General features: G+C 36.8%; 4 protein-coding genes and 1 long non-coding RNA gene across 8 annotated transcripts; 2 read left to right on the top strand and 3 right to left on the bottom strand.

Moving 5' to 3' along the window:
- The first annotated feature begins 765 nt into the window (after window positions 1-765).
- LOC125189562 lies at window positions 766-2,004 on the top strand. Its single transcript, XM_048086827.1, has 2 exons — window positions 766-1,173; window positions 1,507-2,004. The coding sequence occupies exons 1-2, from the start codon at window positions 766-768 to the stop codon at window positions 2,002-2,004; spliced, it is 906 nt and encodes a 301-aa protein (XP_047942784.1).
- A 1,322-nt stretch (window positions 2,005-3,326) lies between these two features.
- LOC125187013 (probable pectinesterase 53) lies at window positions 3,327-6,823 on the bottom strand. 3 transcript variants are annotated; one of them, XM_048083521.1, is made up of 6 exons: window positions 6,781-6,823; window positions 6,268-6,600; window positions 6,009-6,198; window positions 5,536-5,742; window positions 5,220-5,470; window positions 3,327-3,522 (listed from the first exon to the last, which is right to left on the bottom strand). In XM_048083521.1, coding segments are annotated over exons 1-6 (1,131 nt in total). In that variant the 5' UTR covers window positions 6,783-6,823; the 3' UTR covers window positions 3,327-3,374. The 3 variants fall into 3 exon arrangements, with proteins under 3 accessions (XP_047939478.1, XP_047939476.1, XP_047939477.1); XM_048083519.1 differs by having other exon boundaries at window positions 6,268-6,782; XM_048083520.1 differs by lacking the exon at window positions 6,781-6,823 and having other exon boundaries at window positions 5,220-5,455; window positions 6,268-6,778.
- On the top strand, window positions 5,665-6,393 carry LOC125187015. Its single transcript, XR_007170549.1, has 3 exons — window positions 5,665-5,769; window positions 5,905-6,181; window positions 6,255-6,393. It is a non-coding gene; the product is annotated as an uncharacterized LOC125187015 (long non-coding RNA).
- Window positions 6,824-8,055: 1,232 nt separating the features above from the next.
- On the bottom strand, window positions 8,056-13,536 carry LOC125188962 (mitochondrial-processing peptidase subunit alpha-like). The gene is made up of 13 exons (XM_048086093.1): window positions 13,380-13,536; window positions 12,227-12,463; window positions 11,818-12,114; window positions 11,570-11,737; window positions 11,248-11,415; window positions 11,048-11,128; window positions 10,787-10,853; window positions 10,424-10,521; window positions 9,804-9,876; window positions 9,548-9,618; window positions 9,395-9,444; window positions 8,511-8,623; window positions 8,056-8,413 (listed from the first exon to the last, which is right to left on the bottom strand). The coding sequence occupies exons 1-13, from the start codon at window positions 13,416-13,418 to the stop codon at window positions 8,367-8,369; spliced, it is 1,509 nt and encodes a 502-aa protein (XP_047942050.1). The 5' UTR covers window positions 13,419-13,536; the 3' UTR covers window positions 8,056-8,366.
- A 2,695-nt stretch (window positions 13,537-16,231) lies between these two features.
- LOC125186003 lies at window positions 16,232-18,648 on the bottom strand. 2 transcript variants are annotated; one of them, XM_048082302.1, is made up of 4 exons: window positions 18,497-18,630; window positions 17,374-17,404; window positions 17,143-17,306; window positions 16,232-16,678 (listed from the first exon to the last, which is right to left on the bottom strand). In XM_048082302.1, exons 2-4 carry the CDS (start codon window positions 17,380-17,382, stop codon window positions 16,492-16,494), a joined length of 360 nt encoding a protein of 119 aa, XP_047938259.1. In that variant the 5' UTR covers window positions 17,383-17,404; window positions 18,497-18,630; the 3' UTR covers window positions 16,232-16,491. The 2 variants fall into 2 exon arrangements, with proteins under 2 accessions (XP_047938259.1, XP_047938258.1); XM_048082301.1 differs by lacking the exon at window positions 17,374-17,404 and having other exon boundaries at window positions 17,143-17,341; window positions 18,497-18,648.
- Between the last annotated feature and the right edge of the window lie 809 nt (window positions 18,649-19,457).

Raw genomic sequence — 19,457 nt, 5'->3', positions numbered from 1 at the left:
TCGAGTATGTCGATGAAGCGGAAAGGGCAGTCGAAGAGGAAATACTGGCTCCACCATCAGAAGGTAAAGCTTATAATACAAACGAGCTTGAACGTCTAAGCTTCATGGAAGATCGATTGCAAGATAAATAGAAATGCAAAAAGTAGAAGGATTTAATGTTATGGGCAAGGGAAAAAAGGAGCCCCTAGCAGATGTTGTCTAGGGAGTCTATTCCAAAACAAGAGATTTTATTTCGTGTTGTGGGTCAAGACTTCGTCGTATGGGAACATGCTATTATTAGTCATCAGCCAACCTCACTCGATGCCAATGCTGGGAGTTTTGCAACGGAGGAGAGCTACTAGATCGGATACTTTCTAGGGGCGGAAAATATGCGGAAGAAAATGTAAAAGTTGTGATAGTACGGATTTTAGAGCAACCACTATAGGGGCGGCGCGCCGGCCGCCCCGGAGGCGGATTAGCCGTGGCGATCTATAGGGGGGAAGGCGTCCGCCTTGCGGGCGGACGAAAATCTTGGGGCGGAAGGGGCATCGCCGGCTTTGCGGCGAGGACGGGCCGCATGAGAGAGAAGCGCGGCGGCCGCCGCGCCTATCTATTGCGCGGCGAAACCGCCGCGGCGGTCACCGAAATTTTTTTTTTTTTTTTTTAAATTTCGAATTTGTTGGTTTTTTTATAAATATTCCTCCCATTTTCATCTTCTCTCCACACACATCTTCACACCTATTTCACTTTCTATCCAAATTTTCTATCTCTAAAAGCTTTTCAATTATGGATGATTTGTGGAATCAAGCATGGGATTCTTTGATTCAAGAGGTGCAGAGGGAGGCCGACGAGGAAGCGGCGGCGGCGGTGGCGGCGGCGGCGGCGATCCCTCGTGCGATTCGTCATCGTCGGACAATCCCACGAGACCATGTCGGAGCGGCTGATCGGCTTATGGCCGACTACTTCAGCGCTGACCCTCGTTACCCGGCTGAGATTTTTCGTCGGCATTTCAGAATGTCGCGACCGCTCTTTACCCATATAGCGACGACATTGGCGGACCGGTTCGAGTGCTTCACGCTCCGGAGTGATTGCACTGGCCGGATCGGACTGTCTACTTTGCGAAACGCACCTCTGCAATTAGGCAGCTTGCCTATGCCGGCCCGGCTGATATGTTCGACGAATACCTACAGATGGGTGAGACGACTAGTCTAAATGTGCTCCGACAGTTTTATAAGGGCATTCGGGAAGTCTTTGGTCCGGAGTTCCTACGAAAGCCAACCCCGATGAGTGCCAGAGACTGCTAGATATGCACGGTGCGGTGCACAGTTTCCCAGGGATGATGGACAGCACTGATTGCATGCATTGGGAGTGGAAAAACTGCCGGTGGCGTGGAAAGGCTAGTTCACTACCGGTTTCAAGCAGAAACATCCGTTGATGATCCTCGAAGCCGTTGCTGACTACCGTTTGCGGATCTGGCATGCGTATTTCGGTGTTGCAGGTTCGAACAACGACATCAACGTCCTGCAGTCGTCGCCTATCTTCAATGATGAGTGCCGGGGAGAGGGTCCAGAGATCAGTTTTGTAGCAAATGGCACGCAGTATCGCAGGGGATACTATTTGGCAGATGGAATATACCCTTGTTGGCCCGTATTCGTCAAGACACTTCGCCAACCGGCTGGAGCTAAGAGACAATATTTTGCGCGAAAACAAGAGGCCGCTAGGAAAGATGTTGAGCGAGCTTTTGGTGTGCTCCAAGCGCGATGGGTCATTCTACGCTGCCCGGCACGAGTTTGGCACGAAGATGATGTCGCGAATATTATGGTAGCATGTATCATATTGCACAATATGATAATAGAAGATGAAGGATTTGCTGCAGAACGTTGGGCACCGGAAGATGGTGCAAGTTCAAGTCACGGCGTTGTCTCCGCGCCGATGCAGATGGGTGTACCACGTAGTAATGAATATCTGATCCAACGTTTCGCTGATATACGCAGGAGCACAGCACATGACTCCAGGTCGATTTGATTGAAGAGGTCTGGGCACGTAGGGGAGGCGGCGTAGCGTGAAGAACATGTGTGATTTTCCGTAGATCAAATTTTCGTTGTAATGTTCCCCTCACTTTAATCCGACGAAAATTTAGTTTTCAATTTTAATTTTATTGCACTAGCCGTTTTTCTCTAATTATTTATAGTCCGATAATTTTAATTGTAATTGAATTAAAATATACAACAAATAAAATAAAGTGAAATTTGTCCACTAAAAAGTGTCCACTATTACTGCGGACACTTTTTTTCGTGACTGTGGACAAATAAAATGGGGCTATGAAAAAAAAAAGTTTTCCACCAAAAAGCATCCAATATAGGTGGATGCTCTTAAATGTAGATACATATTTTGATATTGTCATCTCCCATGGTTCACCAGGACCTAAAGCCCAAGAATTTTCTTTTCGTGTCGCCTCCATCGACTTTTGACTCTCCAATTATGTGAAGCCAGATGGAAGACCTCTATATGTGTTTTAATTACTAAAAACGAGTTTATGTTTCATTGTAATTTTAGAAATATTAAATTAGATGTTCAATGATCCATATTAATATATGTTTATACATTATCTTTCAACAATTTAAAATTTATTAAATGTCATTCTATTTTTATACTCCTTTCGTACCACTAAATATAAAAATATTTAGTTTTTGATATCAAATTTTATATAGTTTTATTTAGTGAATTAAATGGAAAGGGAATAAAGTAAGCAAGAAAAAGTAAAGATAATGTTATTTTCATGTCATTATTAATGGGATAACCAAAAAGAAAAATAGTCCATTTTTAATGAGATAAATGAAGTATCCTATTTATTTAAGTTTGAGTTTAAGCTATATCACAAAATCCTCATAATTAACTGTTTTATATTCTCTAAATATGACAATTTTCATCATTGTGCATTGAACTGATCTTATTAATTTTATCATTAGTAATTCAATTAGTTCAATGAACATTCAAGATTATAGTTAAAAATCTGTAGCTCGATAAAATTTTAATCTGATTAATCCACACTCAGTTAACCCACTATCCACATAAAATTGACCCCAAATCCACTGAGTAAGCCCAATTGACATTCCCACCTACAAATATGAAAGGCTACATGGGCCAATAGAGTTAACAAGTACGACGCCGTATATCACGAGACACAACTAAAATCTTACACTACTTGTTATTTATTCTAAATTCATTTAATACAAAAGCTCTGCCAGCAAGTTATTTATTTTAAGCTCCCCACTCTCATATTTATACAGATTATGGATTATTATTTTTGTTTGAGCACCCTCCGATAGGAGTATTAAACAAGAAAATAAAAGAAGTGTATGTGAAAATATAATTATGTAAAAGGAGGTGATGATTTACATATTGATCCACTCAGACCCATCAATGAAAGTGAGGGAAATAAAAGGTCGTGCTTCTGCATCAGTAAGCTCTCTTGACCATGAAACTCTTCCTGCAAAATTAGCCCCTGGCCCTGTGCACTTGTATTGTCCATAAAATACAGTCCTACATAACCATTTACACATTTATCAATAACATATACTCCTATAAAAGATGTAATCAAATGCAAATTCTAAACTATGATCTGTACTGTTAAAAAATGTCAACAGGTGACAAGGTGACAAAATAACAGAAATAAAAAATGTCAATACGGTGTCGATGGTTGACGTTGTATTGACATCAAAATCTTAAAATTTTATAATGTGTTGACACTATGTTAAGAAGTTAAAAATTTTACAATGTGTTTGACACCGTTACACGCAGTTTTTAAATGCATAATATATACTCCTAATTAACTACAAGCAACATCAATAAGTTCCTACTCATTTCATTTTGTTTGAAAGCTGAAATCAGAAGATGGGAAAAAGTGGAGGAGAGAGGAACATGTGAAAAAATCAGATACAGCCAAGTGAATCAGTCAATTATTTTGATTCTAATCAACAGATGAGGCGGTTCAAATAGTTAGGCCATAATGTAAATGAAAAACTAAACATAAAATCCAATGATTTTTGAAAGTGGGTAAGATAAATATGTACACAATGACGAAAAAGTGAAATGCCACTACAAGTATACGACAAAGGCAAATACCATCCATCCATATATAAAGAGACAAATTCAGTGGTCAAGATGATGTGATCACAACTACTAAACAACATTTTTTTTGTATAAAGAAAAAAAATAGTGCTAATGTAATTTAAGAAGATACATATATGATTAAAAAAGAGAAGATGGAGGTTTCTTTGAGGATAGATTAAGGTGCAGCCATATCTATTAGCTCAGAATATATATTTATCCGTGTTTAAAATGATTGGCACCGTCCCACGCTCTCACATAATTTGTTAATGCTCTATCCCTTGGTAATTCTGTTGCATTTTGTGCCATGCTACATCCTATCCATAACTAACTTTTTCTTTAAAAGAAATAAGCTGATAAGAGTTGACACAGTTTTAATTCGTATAAAGTAAGAAAGATCGAGAAAAAGTGATTGAAATAATATAGTGGATAATGAGCTCATAAATAATAAAATAAAATAGGAGAAAAAGATTTTTATAAATGGATATGGATTATTTCATTAGGACGGACGAAAGGGAGTATCATTATATATACTCCATATGTCTGCGAGAATAGGAGTCCATTTTTCCATTTCAGTCCGTCCATGAATATAAGTCTCAATTTATTTAGACTATAAATGGTAATAGGCTCCACATTCTACAAACTCATTTCACTCACATTTCATTTAAAACCAATAAATACAAATAGGATACATATACCACTAACTTTTTTCCCCCATTTTTCTTAATATTTCTTAGAACCGTGCCGAAAAAAATGAGATTCTTATTCGCGGACGGATGGAATACAAACTCGTTGTTTAAAAAGAGAAAGATAAGAGATGCTTGGTACTTCCCCATCTCTCTATTATGTGCCCTAGTTTTCCATTTTAGTCTATCTCATATTAATTGTTCCATTTTATTTATATCATTTTTGGTAGTGGATCTATTAATTCATTTTCACTCATATTTTAATATAAAGCTGAACTATATAAAAATAATATCCACTCTCCACTAATTTTTCAAACCATTTTTTATTATATTTTTTTAATGCGATCAAAGTGGGACACATGTTGGAAGATAGAAGGAGCAAGTGGTTGATAAAAATGATTGAGATTGAAAAGTTAGAATGGATAAATTAGGGATGGAACGTACATTTCTCTAGAAGGATCGCCCCAATTGTACCAGCCTTTCGGAATGATAATGTTGTCCATGTAAGTGTTGGCGAAGACAACGGTGGAGAAAGGGCCCCACGCCCTCCCGAGATAGAGTGCACCCGACCCCGTCACTCTGCAGTTCACGAACGAGAAGCCCGTGTCGTCCAGAATGCTACTTCTCCCTTGCGCCGTCACCGCCCCCGTCACCGGCGCTATCGCGTGCACGTCGCAGTTCTGTAGTACTCTTAGCTACGAGTGTTAACAACAAAACTTTATTAAAGAGAGGGAGAGACAAATTAAACAGAGAGACCGACCTCGAACAAGGAAAGTCCGTTGCCGAAGATGAAGTCGACCGATCCCTCGATGTAGCAGTCCTTGTAGTAATGCCGCCCCACATGGTCGTACAGCGTATCCTGCGCCCCCAGGAACTTGCACCCCACGAACGACGCCGTGTCCGCCGATATCCGGAATGCCACTGCCTGCTTCCCCACCGCTCCCGGCGCTGGCACCGGCGTCGTGTTCTGCATTGCATGCCTCATTATTATATGGTACTCCCTCTGTCTTATATTACTTGCACTTTTCATTTCAGGTCATTAATTTGAGATTGATTTTTAGTGTAATTAAATTAGTATCAATATCATATAATAATAGAATACTTAATTAAACACAAATAATGTACTTAGTTTGAGACGAGCGAGCCGGGATAGAAAAATGAAAGTAACATTGGATAGAGGGAGTATGACATGTATGAATATAAATAAAAGAGGGATCCGATTCCGATCCATACCTTGAAAGTGATGTTCTTGGCTATAAAATAAGGGGAATTAACTGCAAAAGTAGCGGAGCCGTATGTGCCGAGGGGTCGGCCGTTGGGGCCGAGTGTTTGCGCCGTGTCGCCCCATTCAACTATTGTTTTGTCGGCTCCCGCCCCTTCTATCGTTATGAACGATTTCAACTGAGGTATCGTCACCTTCTCCCTGATCAATAAAACATTCAATCTATTGCTACTAATATGAGTAATAAAAATGAAAAGGGGAAAGACTGACGAGTAGAGGCCTGCATGAACCGTGATGACTACTCGGACAAGATTGACGGGAGGGAGAGAATCGATGGCGTCTTGAATGGTCGTGAAATCTCCTCTCAGCGGATTCTTGTCGACCGTGAGAGTGTATGAAGGGAATATCTTGTTCTTCGCGGCCTTGAACACCGAGTGCTTCAAGCTGCCCATAAAATTCACCCACTTCATGAACTGCTGCTCCGAATACTCTACCGCGCTCATGTTCACGCCCACGTGCCACCGCGGCTTTGATCGCCTCACGCCCTTGCTGTGCGAATGCGCCCCCGAAATCGCGCTCAACAACAACAACAGCAACAACAGCCTGCAATAACCAGACATGGATTTTGATTTTGATTTTGATTTTGATTTGCGATCAACAAGTAAGAATAATATAGAGAGAGGGAATGAATAATAGTATAATGATGATAATGAAAGTTATTGGTTTAGTTTAGTTAGAATGGGAAATGGAATGTGACGAAAGATCACGGGTGATTCCACTGACATTTATGGACAGACGAGGGATCTGAGCCACAAGTTGCTTTCTGATGATGAAATGCACTTTATTCAGATTACAAACATCGCCCTTTTTGGTTCTTGTTGCCCGTGACTGTCTCTGTCTAATTTATTGCCTATATTCCATTTTACCATTCCTTATATGTAAGGCTTCACTGGAATCCTTGTTTTTAACCAAACATACAAACGATGAATATCATTTTGGAAATCATGTTAAATTATATTTTAATTATGGGCCACTTTTAGGACAACAGGATCAAAATTTATGTGTGAATTTGAGAGAGGGGAGGGAGGCCGGAGAAGTGTGATAAAAAGCATTTTCACATTGCTGACCAAAAGGTGAGGCCAATATAATGTACACGAGCATAAATTGCTTGTGGTAGTATTTCTAATTAACTCAATAAAATACAACTAAACATAACAAAGAAATATAACAAATATGAATGGTGACTATATGTGGAACGGAAGTAGTAATAAAATGTAAGTGGATTAGTTAGTGGAGTGTGGGGCATATTTACCATTTATGGTGAAAAAAAAAATAAGTGGACAATTGAGGGATGGACAAAAATGGGCAATAAATAGGAGCCAGGGGTGTAGAATATTATCAAATCGAATATTCGTATTTATATTCAAATCAAATATATATCGACTGTAGAATATTATCAAATCAAATATTCATATTTATATTCAAATCAAATATATATCGACGGCAAAATATTATCAGTTATACTACTATACACATTTAGAAAACAAATTTGATTTATACTGCCTCCGTCCCAAAAAATTAGACAAACTTGTATATAACATAAGCTTTAATGTACAATTGATAAAGTAAAAATAAATAGAAAAAAATAAGAAAGAGATAAAAAAACAAAAAAAAAGATAACGGAAGTAGTGTAAGTGAATTGTGGGTTCACATTGTTAGTGGCGTGTAAAACTAGTCTAATTTTGAAAGACAGCCAAAAATTGTAAAGCTAGTCAGTTTTCTAAGGATGGATAAAGTATAAACAGATGGTGTATGCCAAAATTATAAAATATAAAATTTGTCCCTGCCAAGATGACTCGTTACTAAAAAAAAAATCTTTATCTTTACTTTATTCTCTTTCCCACTTTATTTTCTCCACTTAACACACAAAATAATTTATAAATTCTCGTACCGCCCAAGAAAGAAAGAGGTCATCTTCCTTGGAAGAGAGGCAATTCCTTTTGTACAAAAAGGAACATCCTGATTACGGTTATTAAATTATCAAATTCAGATGAAAAGTAGGAAAATAAACATTACCCATTGATCAAGATGTGGGACCAGTCAAAGTCCACTCCACGCAGAAAATGACAAAAACAGATCAATACTTTGGCATACACTCAGAACCCAAACAAAACATACAAAGAATCAGGCATAAGTGATTTTTGCAAACATATGCGTCAATTATTGTTTCAGTAGAGATCCTTATTTTCTCTTATATCATCATAGAGAAAGGTTGTTCTGTTCATCGTTTCAAAAACGCCACCCAAAACAGGGGACATGGGGAACTTCTCCGATCAGTTCTCTGATCTCAACAGTAACAAGGGTAACTTTTACTTGAACCTGCGTTTAATGTGGTCATAGCTTGGAAGATGATGCACTGCATAATATACAGGGGAGGGGTGTGAGATGCACGGGAGGGTAATCAAATCTTACCATACAAGAAAGAAAGAAAGAAATGTTGAGAAGAAGGTTACCATCGCCGTAACATGCCAGTGTAAGGGGAGATTCGAAAAGCCTTTGTGCAATTGTAGCAATATCTTTCGCTGTGACCTCATCAACCGCCTTCAAGAAATGCTCCACCGGTTTCCTAAGCATAGATAAGAATTCTTTTAAATCAACTGATGCACACTTTTTTTATTAAGTATTCATAAGAACAGAAACAGTAGGCTCTAGCACAAGTTAATTTGTCAGTAAGGGAAGAAGAGTCATCAACTGAGAGAGACAATTTCAGAGTCTTGGAATTGAAATTTTGGCAGGCCAGACTAAGTAGAGTGTGAATGTATTCATAAGATGAGAAATAAATCCTGACCTCATCGATGCATCTCAAAACAAATATTTCCAAACCAAAGTAAATCTTGTTACTTTTAGTACTCCCTCCGTCCCGATAAATGTGAAGCACTTTGCTTTAGGGGCTGTCCCACTTAAAGTGACACATATCTTAAAATGGAAACAACATAATCTCTACTTTATTCTCTTTCCACTTAACTCACAAAACAACACTTCATAAAATCTCATGCCGAAAAGCAAATGTTTCACATTTAGTGGGACGGAGGGAGTATAATCTATTACTACCACCACCATTTGGATATAGTTTATGGCTCAAAGTCTAGATTTCCACATCCTAATGTTTTCATTACGTCAAGGACTAAACAAACACACGATTGTAACAACCTACATATTAAGCCTTTAACACTTTACAATTAAGAGAATTAGATTGGCTTAGTGGACACTACTGTGGAAGTTTAAAAAAAGGAAACACCAAGCATCAACTATCAAACATCGGCCCCAATCAATATCACTCAATCAGTAATCACTAATGTGCAAATCTGAAAGTAATACTTATTATTACTAGACGCACCTCTCTCCATACGTCAAAATTTGCTTACCGATGTCTTCAGATGCAACCATCTGCAATGATAACCCAAACAATAAGTAGAATATTTGGCACAAATCCATATGGAAGGAAAAATTCATGAGATTAAAAACCATGATGCAACACAAAATTGCATACTCTGGATTCCAAGTTCATCAAAATGGCAGATTTTGTTGATTGTTTTGCACGGTTTAGCTGTACTTCATCAACTACAAGAATCAAAGCCACAAAAGCTCAGTAATTCTGTCTGCGGGGCAAGATGTGCATACATGATGTACAAGAAAGTATATGGACTGAAAGACTATCTTGATCGACAGTCGTCATAAAACAAGGACACTGATAAATTGTGAGATTCAACCGAATAAAAGATAGTTAAGAAAGGTCAGAATAGAACCATCTCCAGGAGATGCCACAGCAGTTAGTTCTCTGCAGGCAATTTCCATAGCATGTGGTGCGAAATCAGATCCCTGCATTCAAGAAGTAGTTTCATCAGTCTAGATTCAAAACTAAATATGCACAAAATAGAGGCATGAAGCTGATATTCCATGTCTAACATCATCTGCAGAGAGCAAGTTATCCATTAGTTTTTGGTCACCTCAAAAACAGGTTCATAATATTCATACATTGACATCTTTGTGATCAAATCATCAAAACATATAATTTAAGTCATTCTGTTGGATGTTTACACTTTTCACGGTGATGGAGTGACAGGAGCACAAACAATTTTCAGAATCTGAAAATATCATCCAAAATATCTGAAGAATCATATGCTCATTTGGGATACTGAATATGATCACAAACTTGCTTAAAAGTTACATTACGTGTACATAAAATAAAAATAGGCAGATTGCCAATGAGATAATTCTTCACCCAGTTCTACCATGCTACCAAGCAAAAAGTTTAACAGATGTAGAAGCAAGATATCTACCACGGTACCACCCATAAAAAAACATGGACAACACAAATATTCCTTAAAAGCTTAAAAAGACGCAGAAATCTAAAATGCTTTCTTACAGTACTAGCTTGAATTCCAAATAGTCCGGTGTGATTGTAGATACTGTTGAAAGCAGAAAAAGATTGGATCTGAGGATGCTCGTTCAGGACACGAAGATCTGCTTATAATTAAGATAACGAGATGTGAAACTCCATTTGATACAAAAGTAATCACAGAAAAAGTGCAGACACCTAACATCGTTAAACTGGCATTTCTTATGACATAGAGGCATAAAATTAAACCATGTAGGCAGAAAAGTCTTTTTAAGCCACATAATTTGAATTAAACAAGACAGGCATCTAAGACAGCTCAAGTCATGATTTGTGTTGAACGAGAGTTTCTAAATTCAGTTTCAAAATTAAAATACTATCACTGGAGCGTACATAATCTTGAGTACATCCCCTTTCCAGGACCACCAGCTGAGAAAGATCCTCCTCCTCCCATGAGCATCTACATGATTGATAAAGAAAGTGTCTTCTTATAAGATGAAAATCAGAAGTGTCTTAAAAATGGAAACCGAATCATGAACGAAAAGTAGCTCTGAAATTTCAAGCTAGCTTAAGCATCCTCTCCTATTGATCATTTCTTCTTAAGGAAAGTGCATCTGGGGTTGAATTAAGGATGGTCCAAATGAGCAAACAAACCTGAAGAACGGTCAATGTCATAGCATCCTTCTCCTTAATCCAGCCACCAGGAACTTCAAAGGCCATAGCAAAATGAGTCATCTGCACATGCATTCAGAATGATATATTAAAGCCTAATTTCCAAAATCAACATCCAAAGTATGAGACTAGAAATAAAAATGCAAAATATATAGGCTATCCAGGATATTGTTGATACACACCCCTGAATCACCTTTACGGCGAAAATCTCCTCCTGTGTATATTGGCTTTGCCACTGCTGGGCTAGAACCTTTAGGAAGATCGGATAAAAGTGGCTCTGCATATTCTAACAGTTTATCATGCTCAACACCTGATGCAGCAAGGACGATCCTAGGGGCGGTGTAGTGTTCCTGAACCATATAAAATCAGTTAGAGGGAATGATGGTAAATACTCCAATTAGAAACAAATCATAGTCAACATCAAAGGTTCATAACAGAAAAACTTACTTATTCTCCTATAATTAAAGAAGATGAAGAAAAATGATGTTCAGAACTTATACTTACAGACACAAATTTCTCCAAAACAGTGCCATTCAACCTGTTAACTGCAGCTTCTGAAGCCAAAAGACCATTTGCATAAGCACCAGAGTAACCAGTTGAATGAATAGCCTCCAGAAGCAGGTGGTGAGGGTTTTTGGAGTATTCACTAATCTCAGCACTCACCTTGAGGATCTGTAGAGGGCATATCAGGATCCCAGTACAATATCCAAACAGAGTGAGGAGTGAGCCTAAGAAAACAAACACAAATGTACCTGTTCACAAACTTCCCAATCCAAAAAGGCTGGGTTTCTAACACAGTCAACAAGAAGCTCAACCATTTGAGGTACATATGTTTTAAGTGCATCATAGGTGTAACTCATATGCTCCCGGGAGGCTGATGCAGTTACATTGCCACCAATTGCCTCAACTTCTCGCACAATGCGCAAGTGGCTCCGGTTAGTGGAACTTTTAAAGGCCATACGCTCCAGGAGGTGTGTGGCTCCATATGAATCTGGGTTTTCATAGATTGAGCCAGAATCAACGAAAAGTCCAATTGAGGCTGCAGGGTTCTGACGAAGAAATATACTGATCACCAATAGTTAAAAAAGAGGAAAATGGAAGGGGGGAGGGGGAGGATGAATAAAATCCCACGGATATAATAAAAGTAGTATTGACACCTACCGCAGATATTTCTGAAGCTATTCTGACGCCATTGGGAAGGGTAGTTATCTTGGTCTTCCCAGGTTCAACATAGTCTGGCAACGGAGGGGGAAGTACAATACCCTCAAGCGGAAAGTCTAGTGGTGGAAGTGAAGAAGACTTTTCACCGGTTAACCAACTGAAGATACCTCCAGATGACTTAGTTGCAACAGCACTTGTACTTGCATATCTAGCGAAGCCTCTAGACCCTGTTCCGGCCTGTCAATTGAAAAAAAAACCGAATTTATTTATTTTCTTAACAGATCACTAGAAAGTAGAACCAATCCCCTCTAAATAATATTTAAGACAAAGAACGTGAAGTAGCAAATGTTAATTAATTGTTATTACTTCAAGCAGGATATCATCTCTGTGCATAACATTATACTCCCTCCGTTTCCTAAAAATGGAAATTCTTTCCTTTTAAGTCCGTTTCCTGAATATAGAAACTCTCCATTTTAGAAATGGACCCCACAATCCACTAACACTACTTTTTCTCTTCCTCTCTCTTACTATACCCATTTTTTCTCTTCCTCTCTTACTTTAACAATTTTGCATTAAATGGTGCCGTTTCCAAAGTTCCTATTTTTAGGAAAAGGAGGAGTATTATTGTTTGATAACAGTATTTTGGTCACATAAAAATGTATATATCAGTCAAAGTCAACCATCCATGAAGCCCAGAACTACAAATTTCCAGATCAATTGAAGAATTGAACAATATTTGAGGAATTGGCAAAAGTTAGATAAATTCTACTGTCCATCGCATAACCTTTTAAACACTACCCAATAACAAAATCAACTGATATACTGTAACATGTCTATTAGAAGCAACATCCTTTTTTCACAAAATCCAAAATCAGCACGAAAAAACAGGAATCTAATTAAAAGATCCAATTTTGTCTATCAAAAGATCTAATTTTGTTTCAAAATTAGAGAACGCTTGCAAAGAAGGGCAGGCGACAAATTAAAATCTTCAATTCATCACTGAGCAGCCTTCAGATCTAAATAATAGAATCATTCACGCAGTGATGAAAATAAGGAGGCAGTAAATAACAGATACGAAGACAAAAACAACGGGTGAATGCGGGGGGTGAATGGGTGCTAGGGTTAAAAGGGGAGAAAATAAGAAAATGCAGACCTTGAGAGCCCTGAGTCGAGAAGAAGCCGTTCTGTACATACTTGTGAGGGGATGGCCGATTTGTGTGCGCGAGACTGAGAGAAGAAGAGAATGGAGAGGGTTTTGGGACGCGAGACTATGAAATTTGTTAATAGTAGAGATAACGGCCAAGGAGGAGCCCAACAAGTGACAAGTGCCTGTTTCTCTCAACCATTGACTAGGAGTGGGGAAAAATAACAAAATATCGCACTTGCCTTGAAAAAAAATATTAAAATTAGTGTATTTGATTTTTTTTATTACTTTATTCTCTCTCATATTTAATTAATTATATTTCAATTCACTAAATACTACTCTCATTTTTTAATAGCTGAATCATTTTACCATTTCAGAAAGTTTCTTCGTAGTTGAGTCGTTTTCTTATATGGTAACTTTTTCCTCTCTTTCATTTTACTCTCTCTTACTTTATTCTATCTACTTTATTCACTTTATACTTTATTCTTTCTACCTTTTCCTCTTTCTTACTTTTTTATCTATTTATTTAACACACCTAACATTCATTTAAACTCCGTGTCGAAAAGTTCCGCCTCAACTATGAAGAAACGGAGGGAGTACAAGGCTTCGGTGTCTGTGGCTTCGATTGCAGCAACGACATAAGTCTGGCGAGTTGGTGGGTACAGCAGGGATAGAAGTCCGCTTGGCTTCGGTTCATTGTCGAAGGAGATATGTCCGATGAAAATATGCAAGTGACGAGGGTTTCAGAATTGGTGTTTCAAATTATCTTATTAGCGTTTGTAAACAAGAAAAGATGAAAAAAATGATTAAGAAAGAAATACTATATGGGGTAACTTGGTTAATTCATATTTTCATTAGAAAAAAAAAAAGAAAATGACAAAAATTAAAGAGGTCAACGAATTTAATCTCATATTGTAAAATTTCTCAAGATCCAATGAGTTTGGGTTTTTGATTGAAGCTACACGACAGAGAGATTCTCTATAAGTTTTGAAATACAGAATGGGTAGGGATGTCAGGCGAGCCGGCCTGTCAGGTTTCGGTTAATTCTACCCAGGTTGCGGGTCAATCGAGTGTGGGCTAATCGGGTTGTGATTTCTTTCATGTTATAAAAGTTTAATCCTAACTCTAAAAACTCGGGTTTAGACTAGCCCAACAAGTTAATCGGGTGGCTACCGATAATATTAACATGCGATCAATCCAATAAATAATGATCATAATTTACTAATATTTAAACAGTGTAAAATATTTAATTATGTGATATATTTGAAATATGTGCTTAAACTCAATCATAAACATGATCAAATACTAATATTTGAGATATTTCGTGGAATTTTAATGCATGTTTTAGAAATTTAAATATTTTTTTAGTGAATTTGAAGTTTTTAATTTATTTATTAATTATTATATTAATAAAAATTTAATATATAATTTGTATATTTATTATAAAATTGAAAGCTATTTTTTTAGTAGAAATTAATGAATGGAGTGTCGATTAGCAGTAAAAAGAATAGAATAATAAAAATTTTATCGGGTTTTCGGGTCTGGCCCTGACGTGTTGCGGGTTAATCAAGTGCGGGCTAATAGGGTTTTGATTTTATCGGGCTAGAAATTTCCAGTCCTAAGAGCATCTCCAACCATTTACTCCAATCATTTACACTAAACACAAACTTAAAAGAATGTTTTATGTATTATGCCTTTTTTACTCATAAAATTTGAAAAACTTTTAAGTTTTGGTTTAGTGTAAACCTAAAGATAGGTGTTTTTTTCTCAAAAACCAAAAATGAGATTGGTTTTTGAGTATTATTGAAACTAAATACTTATCTCATTTTAGGTTTTAGTATACCCTTGGAGATAGTCTAACCCTATAAATTTGACGGGCTATTCGAGTCAGCCCACGGATTATGGGCTACATTGATATCCTTAAAGTATGGGTATGATAGGTTAGAACTAAAGTAAAATAGAAATTTTTTCAATGTTTTGGTGTTTGTTTTCATTTTAAGAAGGGATATTGACATCTAATATCATGAAACTTTCAAAAAGTTGAGTTTTTCCTTTGAACTTTAAAATTGACAAATAATATCACGAACTTTACCCTGTATTTGTTTTTTCCCACGAATGAAAAAATTCCCACAAATAATATTATGATACGGATTTTTTTTTCGTAATTTCTCGACAACAATTTTGAGAGCTTCAAGTTTTTCAATATTAGAAAATAGTTTTTCTTGAAGCACATCCTACAAAATTGTTCTTCAAACTATTAAAATAACATGAATTTTTTCATTCGTGAGAAAAAATATTCCCGGACTAATTTTCTTCCGCCCACTTTTCTTGACATTTCTTAAAACCCATGTCATTTAGAAATGGGACTTTTAATCGTGGACGGGGGGAGTAGAAGCTTAGTAGAAGTACTATATCCTTGTTCGGTTAAGTCTTGTTTGGTTTTATAAACTTATTTTCTTGACAATTTTTTTTCTTGTGTAATTTTATTTGTTTATTTAAAAATATTATTACTATTACTTACTTCAACTACTTCAACTGATACTAATAAAATTTAAATTCGAAATTAGATTAAATGAATGAATCATGGAGTGCAATTTTTTAATCACATCGCAAATATATTAATCATACTTCCTCTGTCCCGTGCTACTTGCACATTTCATTCTCAGATTGTCCCAAACAATTTACACTATTTCTAATTTAAGTAAAAATTATGCTATTTAATTAAGATATTAGAGTTAATTTAGTGTTCCCTGGTTAGGTGTTAACTTATTACACTTCAAATTCTAATTTAATTACACTAATTACTTATGCCACTGTCAAAATGATAATAATTAAACCATTATGGATGCAAACAGAGGCAATTCTCATGGCAACACCAAAACTGTTATAAGGAGCTAAGCTACATCCAACTCAGTAGTAGTATCATCAAACGTAAAATGGAAACAATGGAAGTTCAAAACAGAGAAAATTCAAAGACCGATGTACTGATTATTGAAGACTTCAATTTTAATACTGATTTATCAGCTTCTGAAACTCTCTTTTAAATCAAAAAAGTTGCGTGATGAACCTGCCCGACCATGAGTACGTCAAATCATTCCCACAATTATTTCCCATTGTGTTTTCAGGGATAGTAGCCGGTAAACGTAAATCCCCTTCCCACAATTTCACCGGCACAAAACCAGGCAAAGCATTCAAGCCCAAACAGAGCAGCGATTCCAACATCCTCAACCTTCACATCCTGCCTCTGCCTCCACATATTCTTCACATAGTCAATCTCCTTCCAGAAGGTCTCAGTGCGACGGGGAATGCTGCAATTGCCGTAACAAGGAGACATTACATAATGAAAAGACGCCGCTTGACATTATCCAACTCACTGACTAACAGTTAAGGCAGCACAAAAACAAATAAACCTTCAAAACTACACCAAGGAAACCAAGGAGAACAAAAATGCATTTCAAATTCCTATAACAACTCTAAACACATCACAAGATTCAACGAATTTCACCAGGAATAGAAGAAGAATCAAGCAAATGAGTTGCGTGATAAGAGTCAAGAGTGCCAATCAATCATAGAAGCAATCCAGTGAAACCATTACACAGTGAGCATCATCATTTAGCTTTGTGATCTGTCTCAAGTATTTAGCTCGACAATGGGTAGAGCTTCATATTACTAATATTAACAATTGTATTGATGGCTAGCTATCAATATAAAATCATTCTGTATAAAATGCTGAAAAGGAGCTTATGAGAAACAAAGGAAGAAAAAATGTAACCTGGCAAGATGAGTGTAAAACAGCTGCTTGGATAATTCACTACATGTTTCCACAGTTGCTGGTTCTTTTACATATTGTTTGTTCTGCTCCAATAACTGCTTATAGTAGGTGGTTCCATGCTTGGTCACATATTGCTTGGCTTGGCAAGCCTTGCTTTGCAATTGCTGTAATCTCGCTGCCATTAAACTCTTAAGTGAATCTTGTACAACAAAAACATAGCAGTTAACTAACCATTTTCATCCTTTTATGCAAGATTTTTGTGCTGCCATTCCCAATGTTCATGTTTTAAAGTGTTGCCGGGAACAATAAAAGTTTCATAAGAGGTTCTTCCAGAGATAAAAGATAACAGAGGCACAAAGCAAGCATATCAACATGTACAAAGATGTTTAAGTAGCACTGTAGCACTTATTCTTATCTGTTTTCTAGCTAATTAGAATCCAAAGTTCCTCAAATAGCGTAACACTGCCACTACTGTTCATCCTTATTCAGCTAATAATATAAGGTGGACGACTATCCAACCAAGAAAACAAAACATAGCTCTCCAATAATTTGTTTGAGAATGCCCAGCATAAGGTGAAAATTGACAGAAGAAAATAGATACAAAAAAGTCGCCGACCACTTCCTAGCCAAACTACTCCGCGAAATGCAAGTACCAAAAACGCAAATGACGCATTATATTAAACACAACCAACCAAAGCACCAATTCAGCAAGTAGCACATGATTGCTCTTTTCCACGGGCTGCATGTTATGGACAACTTATCCATAACAAGGCCATTAATTCCCCACTAAATTTGATAAACATATTACATCATTTGCACCATTTTTTTCCAGCACAAATTGGAAATTTGCAAAATGAAGGAAACTTTCGAATAAAACCACCTATAACTCAAACCACCTAAAATAATATATCCTTCACGACAGTGAAGATGAAATTAAAAGGATTCAAAACTAGAACTTCTGTTCAACAAGAGAAAATACGTAATACTACTATTGAGCATAGACTAATTTTCAAGTTGAAAAAAGGTTTCTAGGGGAAACGAAAGGATCATGATAGTTCCCACTCGCGCTGCAATTCCAGTTACCGATTGGCAGATAGAATTACGTTTCTACATTGGACACATTCCACAGACTTCCTAAATAAATAAATAAAAAACAAAATCGCGACATCTAACCATGGATCATAGCAAAATATCATCGTTGCAAATTTACATAGTGTTAAACCCTAAACCAAAAGTTAAAAATCGCAGATCTAAAGTGCGCCTAAAACCCTAGAGAAGAAGAATTGGTACGAAAATAAAGACGATTAACAAGTCGATTTACGATTAAGATAGAACAACAAATCAGATGATTTACCTTCTGTGAGATTGATCAAAGGAGAGCTCCGGTTTCACAAACTCGCCGTTTAGCTCTTGTAGAGAGAGATGGGAAGTGAGGTCAAGAGAGAAGTAGTCACCTCGCAGTTTTACTGTTTAAGTGAAGCATTAAACATCTCTACAAATTTCTCATTCAATTTGTTGGAAAAGAAATCATGCTTTGGGCTTCAGCTTGGTTTTATTCGGGCCAATTTGGTAACGTGCATACGACACCTGCGATTAGCCCAGTCTCTAACAATAAAATCAAATCACATAAAAATTTCTAAAATAATTATAAGGGGTCGTTTAGTAGGTATGTCATTTGTGTTTTATGGGTTTATCATGCGTTCGATAAGTAATTTAGTTATTTTAAAGACCCATATCATGTATCTAGCGGCTAAGAAACCTATGTTTTACCATGAAAAATTAATCCACCATTTTGGTGGGTTAGAATACCTCTTTTTTGAGATTAAATCAAAATAGCAGGAGGAATTTCCATTGATGCCCTTCATTCTCATTTGTTAGCCTCATTTTAAATTTTTTTAGCATTTTGTTTAAGTTTCATGAAAACCCATTTCTTTCAAGACTGCGTATCTATATATTTATTTATTTTTATATTTTCTTCTTCCTCAAAACATAGACAAATTTGTAAATTGCATGGGTTTTAATTTGTGATTGGTAAAATAAGAGAGATGAGAAAAAGAAAGAGAGATACATGGAAGAGGTAGTGGATTGCCGGGTCCACTTAATGATGTGTATGATTTTTATTTGTTTGAAAACTTTTCATATTTAGACTTGGTCTAATTTTGAGGGACGATAAAAAATGATAAAACTAGTCTTTTTTTAGGATAGAGAGAGTATATTTTAGATGAGTTCTGTGGAATTTGTGGCCCTTTTCAGGAAGCCCAATCACATTATGTCTCAAGCACATTATCCACTTCCTAATTGTTGGCCCAATTTGT

Source organism: Salvia hispanica, chromosome 5, assembly GCF_023119035.1.
Source record: "Salvia hispanica cultivar TCC Black 2014 chromosome 5, UniMelb_Shisp_WGS_1.0, whole genome shotgun sequence".
Taxonomy (NCBI): domain Eukaryota; kingdom Viridiplantae; phylum Streptophyta; class Magnoliopsida; order Lamiales; family Lamiaceae; genus Salvia; species Salvia hispanica.
The sequence above is the reverse complement of the archived record's forward strand: the minus strand, read 5'-3'. Positions and strand labels throughout refer to the sequence as shown.

What these genes read in the sequence shown, in the direction of transcription:
- LOC125189562 (XM_048086827.1), top strand. Translation starts at nt 766, where the DNA reads ATGGATGATTTGTGGAATCAAGCATGGGATTCTTTGATTCAAGAGGTG. An exon ending in CGACGAATACCTACAGATGG is followed by an intron (nt 1,174 to 1,506) that starts GTGAGACGACTA and finishes AACGTCCTGCAG; the next exon opens with TCGTCGCCTATCTTCAATGA.
- LOC125187013 (XM_048083519.1), bottom strand. Translation starts at nt 6,617, where the DNA reads ATGTCTGGTTATTGCAGGCTGTTGTTGCTGTTGTTGTTGTTGAGCGCG. An exon ending in CCAAGAACATCACTTTCAAG is followed by an intron (nt 5,743 to 6,008) that starts GTATGGATCGGA and finishes CATGCAATGCAG; the next exon opens with AACACGACGCCGGTGCCAGC. An exon ending in GGCGATCCTTCTAGAGAAAT is followed by an intron (nt 3,523 to 5,219) that starts GTACGTTCCATC and finishes ATGGTTATGTAG; the next exon opens with GACTGTATTTTATGGACAAT.
- LOC125188962 (XM_048086093.1), bottom strand. Translation starts at nt 13,418, where the DNA reads ATGTACAGAACGGCTTCTTCTCGACTCAGGGCTCTCAAG. An exon ending in CTCGACTCAGGGCTCTCAAG is followed by an intron (nt 12,464 to 13,379) that starts GTCTGCATTTTC and finishes TTCAATTGACAG; the next exon opens with GCCGGAACAGGGTCTAGAGG. An exon ending in ACTGGCATGTTACGGCGATG is followed by an intron (nt 8,414 to 8,510) that starts GTAACCTTCTTC and finishes TATATTATGCAG; the next exon opens with TGCATCATCTTCCAAGCTAT.
- LOC125186003 (XM_048082301.1), bottom strand. Translation starts at nt 17,324, where the DNA reads ATGGCAGCGAGATTACAGCAATTGCAAAGCAAGGCTTGCCAAGCCAAG. An exon ending in TTTTACACTCATCTTGCCAG is followed by an intron (nt 16,679 to 17,142) that starts GTTACATTTTTT and finishes CGGCAATTGCAG; the next exon opens with CATTCCCCGTCGCACTGAGA.